At 42.4% G+C, this 5,540-nt stretch overlaps 1 protein-coding gene across 1 annotated transcript; it reads left to right on the forward strand.

Annotated features, from left to right (window-relative positions):
• The first annotated feature begins 909 nt into the window (after positions 1 to 909).
• LOC126849216 (keratin, type II cytoskeletal 3) lies at positions 910 to 3,513 on the forward strand. The gene is made up of 3 exons (XM_050590869.1): positions 910 to 1,037; positions 2,093 to 2,749; positions 2,857 to 3,513. Exons 1-3 carry the CDS (start codon positions 921 to 923, stop codon positions 3,076 to 3,078), a joined length of 996 nt encoding a protein of 331 aa, XP_050446826.1. The 5' UTR covers positions 910 to 920; the 3' UTR covers positions 3,079 to 3,513.
• The last annotated feature ends 2,027 nt before the right edge of the window (positions 3,514 to 5,540 follow it).

Genomic DNA, 5,540 nt, shown 5'->3' on the forward strand with positions numbered 1-5,540 from the left:
ACTATATGAAAATTACATGGTCACATAATAATCCTATAATAAAAAAACTGACAGATCTTTATTTTGATAATATTTCCGGTCGATAATAATTCGTCATTTCATCTAGCTGCAAGAATTTGAAATTGAAGAAAACGATTTTCGTGGCCAGTGAATATTGATTGTAGACATACATATACAAATTTGTAGGAAATAGACTGAAACTTTTTTATGGACTAACATAGTAAATCGCAGTATAATTTACGGAGATCGTGCATATATGATCTTTTTTTAAGTATATTTGCCAGATATTATGACATTCCTTGCGTAAAAGTTTTATGGTGACTGCGCGAAATTGTCAGAATTCATCGTTCGCGACTTTATAAAATCTGACACTCGATAAAATCTCCATCTCTACACATTTATGTATAATATTGAATTTTAATAGCATGTATATTATATTGATAATAACTTTATGCATTATATTGTACAAGGCATATATTTTATGTATGAAAATAGTACAATAGTGGAAGAATGTCGTGCAATCATTAAAATTAATAGAAACGTCTTAGCCAGATCAATAGCAATAATAAAAATTGTTTCGTCGAAAGACTGGCTTTTGTCAGCGTATAACAAAGAGACATAACTAGATAAAGTCTTATGATACACTCATAATATAATGTCCCACAGAGAAGCACATTTTTCATGCTCGTTTGTCATCGAAATCCACATTATACGTGACGTACGCTATCATAATCGATTCTATCCGAATCGAATGGATGAATTTCAACGAAAGTACAGAGACAAATTTGTTTGATGCGGGTCCGTCTTCTCACAAGGAGAAGCAAGAGCTGGAAAAAAGAAAGAGGCAAAGAGAGAGAGAGAGAGAGAGAAAGAAAGAGAGAAAGAACGATTTGCAATAGCTCCGTCGCATCTCATAGGTGATGGGTCGAGGCATCGAGTGGGAGCCCAGACTGGCCCGTATAAAAGGGGGCTTCAAGACATCCGCGGAGCATCAGTCCTCAAATCAAGGAACGGCAGCAACCATGAGGGCATTCGTGGTGAGTAGCGCGACGAACTTCTCGTTTCTCCGATTTCACGTTCCTCTTTCTTCCTCATTTTTTTCCTTCTTCCGTCATCTCTTCTTCTTCCTCTTTCCGTTCGTTTAATCAGATTCCCCTCTCTCTCTCTTTCTCTTTCTTTCTTTCTCTTGCTCTTTGGATACGGGAACCGGCTACATGAAAATAACGCGAGATTTCTCAGAGAGGCTGAGAGAAACCGTGGATAAGAGAAACGAAGAGAAACAAAATTCGTACGAGATCGAGTTCGTGATCGGGGGTTCCATCCCCGGGAGGTGGGAGGACGCGCGGGAGAAAGTAAAAGGGTGGGGAGGGTGCACGGGGGGCATTGTGTGCGGTGTCAATGTACTCCGTGATAGTGACCAACCTGGGAACCGGTTCAGTGATTGTGCTACTTCTCTAGTTTCCGTTCACGCGAGATTAAAAGAAAAAGAATTAAATATCGAGATTATCCATCTCTTTCTCTCTATCTCTCCCTTTCCTGATTTACGTAATACGTTAATAATGATGGAACGCGGCCGATGGCTAAACGAAAAGGATGCATTCTCCGTGCTCGTGAATCCACTGCCGCTTTTCTTTCCCAAAATGTTTTTAGATACGTTTATCGCTTAATTTTTGAAAATTTGAAAAAGGATGAGATAATAATACAAAGGGTTCATTACTTTGAAAATTTAGATGACAGCATTTATATCACGTTTTTGATATATATATATATATATATATATATATATATATATATATATATATATATACGTACTTATAAAATGCGTAAAAAAATTAAGAACATATTTATTAACGTATCAAATAAGCAATATATATATTTTTTTTTATCATTTGTCTTTCGAAATTTATTGAGAGAATGTTATGAGAGATCTTAATAACCGCATCCTTCAATTTTAAAATATAGCAAACAATTTTCATGATCATAATGAATTATACAGTAAAAGTAAAAAATATCCACGCGAAAGATATAAATATTTGAAATAATATAAAAGAATATATCGATAATAAAATCGATTTTTTTTCCGCTATCGCAGATCCTGGCGCTCGTCGCGACGGCGATGGCGCGGCCGGAAGCCGGATACTCTTACAGTCAACCGAGCAGTAGCTACGGTGCTCCCGGAGGTGGTTCCATCGGAGGTTTCGGCGGAACTGGCGGTGGTCTCGGTGGTGGACTCGGCGGTGGACACGGCGGTGGTCTGGGAGGTGGATTCGGCGGCGGTTCCGGTGGCGGATTCGGCGGCGGCGCCGGTGGCGGATTCGGCGGCGGCGCCGGTGGCGGATTCGGCGGCGGTGCCGGTGGCGGATTCGGCGGCGGTGCCGGTGGCGGATTCGGCGGTGGATTCGGAGGTGGCGATTTTGGAGGCGGCGGATTTGGAGGCGGAGGCTCACTCATTCAGAAACACATCTACGTTCACGTGCCACCCCCGGAGGCACCCGAAGATAGACCGATCAGGCCGATCGCTCCACCGGCCCCGCCACAGAAGCACTACAAGATCATCTTCATCAAGGCGCCCACTCCACCGACCCCGACCGCACCTGTAATCCCGGCGCTACCGCAACAGGATGAACAGAAGACGCTTATCTACGTCTTGGTCAAGAAACCCGAAGAGGCACCCGAGATCAACTTGCCCACTATCGCGCCCACTCAGCCCAGCAAACCGGAAGTCTACTTTATCAAATACAAGACGCAGGTAAGGGGGATGGAAATTATCCTGGCACATGATATAACATTGTAAAACAGAAAGCGAGGAAATCCTTTTTCGGAATTTCCGTTTAATTTCTCTCTTATGCATTACAGAAAGAAGTCACCGGTGGAGGCGGCGGTGGTGGCGGCGGTGGTCACGGTGGTGGCATTGGCGGTGGAATCGGAGGTGGAATTGGAGGTGGAATCGGCGGCGGAATCGGCGGTGGTATCGGCGGCGGTATCGGCGGCACCGGCATCGGTGGCGGAATCGGCGGCACCGGACCGAGCGGACCCAGCACGAATTACGGGCCACCCGGTGCGTCCGGACCATACTAGTCAATTCACCGCTACCCCAAAAGTCGCGGCCCCTCCGTCCTTCTCCTCCATCATTCACCGATACACACGCATACACTGCTCAACACATACCTCTAACACGATCAGCGACGATGATACTTGCCGTATTGACGTATCGCTGTATTGTATATCGCGCGATCGCCGAGAGATAAAGACGACAACAATGATGAAGGCGGCGATGATGATGACGATATTGAATACGATGACGACGACAATGATGATAGTGATGATGAGAATAATGATGATAATGATATCGATGATCACAACGACGACTACCATGATGATGATGTTGACGACGATAATGACGACGATGATGATGATTACGACGACTAGAGCGAGGGAGAGATGTTTTTTATACTTATTTTTTGCAAGAAAACGGTGGCGAAATAAAGCTTTTTTATGTATTTTTACATAAAACCATGTCTATGTTTTTCATATACCCTTGCGATCTAATTAGTCATTTGATTCAACGGAATTTCAATGATCTCGAAAAATCTAAAACAAGGTCTATTGTTTTAGGCAAATTCGTGGAATTTTTGTCAATTTTCCGAGATTTTACGGATATATCATCCGTGAAAATTTAAAAAAAAGAATACATAGATCTTTATCGTACACGCTCTTTCTCTTCCTGGAGATTCGAAATCTCGTTCGATCGCCATTTTTACGGATCGATTAATTTCATGTCAATCGATGATTAATTAATCCCGATATTATTCACGATAGTCTTCTCCACGTTACGCGTTTAACAATATCATTATTTCGCGATTATTAAATGACATGCTTTGTATACAACAAGATGAAAATCAGTACCAGTCACATTTGTTCTTGATGGCATTCCGGGCACCAAGTTTTATCGAGTAAACAAATGCCACGGCGTTAATTCCCGCGGTATCTTCCTTTCTCAGCGTTTTCAGTTTCCGTATGAGAACGCGCCAAATATTGCGTGACAATGGCAACAATTCTCGTCGATTCCCATTTCAAGAGAGATAGAGAGAGAGAGAGAGAGAGAGAGAGAGAGAAAGAGAGAAAAGCATTGCTGCCATGTTTATGTCTTTCCGAAAAGGTAGCGCATCTTCTCGCACGAGGAGAAACTTTCACTGCTCCTAAACAACTGCTAATCCAGAGACGAGAACGATACTCGTCGCCAGATTTCATCCAACCGTTTCACTCGCTTCTCTCTCTCTCTCTCTCTCTCTCTCTCTCTCACGTCTTTGACGCGTCAACTTCTGAAGGATTCATGAGCTTGTTGACGATGATTCGATGAAATCTCCACGAAATGGCGCAAGAGGATTTCCCTTGTTCATGTATAAAACATGTGTGAAATTTACATGCAAAGACAGGGAAACAATTTAAATTATTTAAACGCCGCAATGTCTATTGCGTGTCACGGATTCAAGATGATCGAAATGAGATGATAGTTCAATTGCTTTCGAGTTAGAAAGAGAAGAAAATGATGTGTTCTCTATATTTGATGACTTACTTTCATCATACGCACAACACATTTGCATTAATCTATCAAAGAAGAAAAAAAGAGAGAGAGAGAGAGAGAGAGAGAGAGAGAGAAAAAGTGCGTCGGCTATATTTTATCGAGCTTAATGAAAAACCATAATGCAGTTCATACACATACACGTACACGTCGCGCATAAAACAGCTGTTTGTTACTTGAAATCGCCTGGGGGGAAAGATGAGACCGGCGGGCGAAAGCGCGCGAGTCTCCTCCGCTCATTGACACGAGAGTTTAACGGGAGAGAGGACGAGAAAACGAATAAAAAGAAAGAAAGGGAAGCTCGCCGGCAATGTTCTGTATATGTATGTGTTTTGTGCTCTCTCTCTCTCTCTCTTTCTCTTTCTCTCTCTCTCTCTGTCTTTCTCTCACAGCTCACGTACACGCGACAACTATGTAAAATACAGAACGACAATTCAAATCGCTTCGGATTCACGGCACGGCAAATAAATCAAGTCTCTCCTACGTTGCTTTGAATTCTAGCCACTGCTTTTGCCTTTCCGGGTTGAGTCAGCTGGAACGGAACGAAACGTCAAAGAAGAGAATCGCGCTTTTGACTATCTCATAGATAGTTAAAACGGCTTATAACTTATAACATAGTTTTCAAAGCTTCGAAATGGTATAACTTTTCATATAAAAGAAATGATTCGCATACGAAATAGTTCTTTCTAAAATTAAAAGAAAAGAAAGAAAAAACCGGAAAAAAATACGTGCATTAAAACATGATGTTAAGAAACAAGAATCTGCGTCGGGAAATTATTTGTATGCGAAATATGGGAAATGGGAAGAGATTTGCGAGAAAAACAGAATAAAACAGGTGGAATGATGCGGTAAGAGGAAGGTGAATTAAAGAGGGATCATCGGAGCGGGAGGCCGCGTATGGCGGCACTCAAGTAGTAGCCAGGGGGCAACTTTCACGGGAATCTCTCGCACTCCTTCT

The sequence above is a fragment of the Cataglyphis hispanica genome, chromosome 4, assembly GCF_021464435.1.
Source record: "Cataglyphis hispanica isolate Lineage 1 chromosome 4, ULB_Chis1_1.0, whole genome shotgun sequence".
NCBI lineage: Eukaryota > Metazoa > Arthropoda > Insecta > Hymenoptera > Formicidae > Cataglyphis > Cataglyphis hispanica.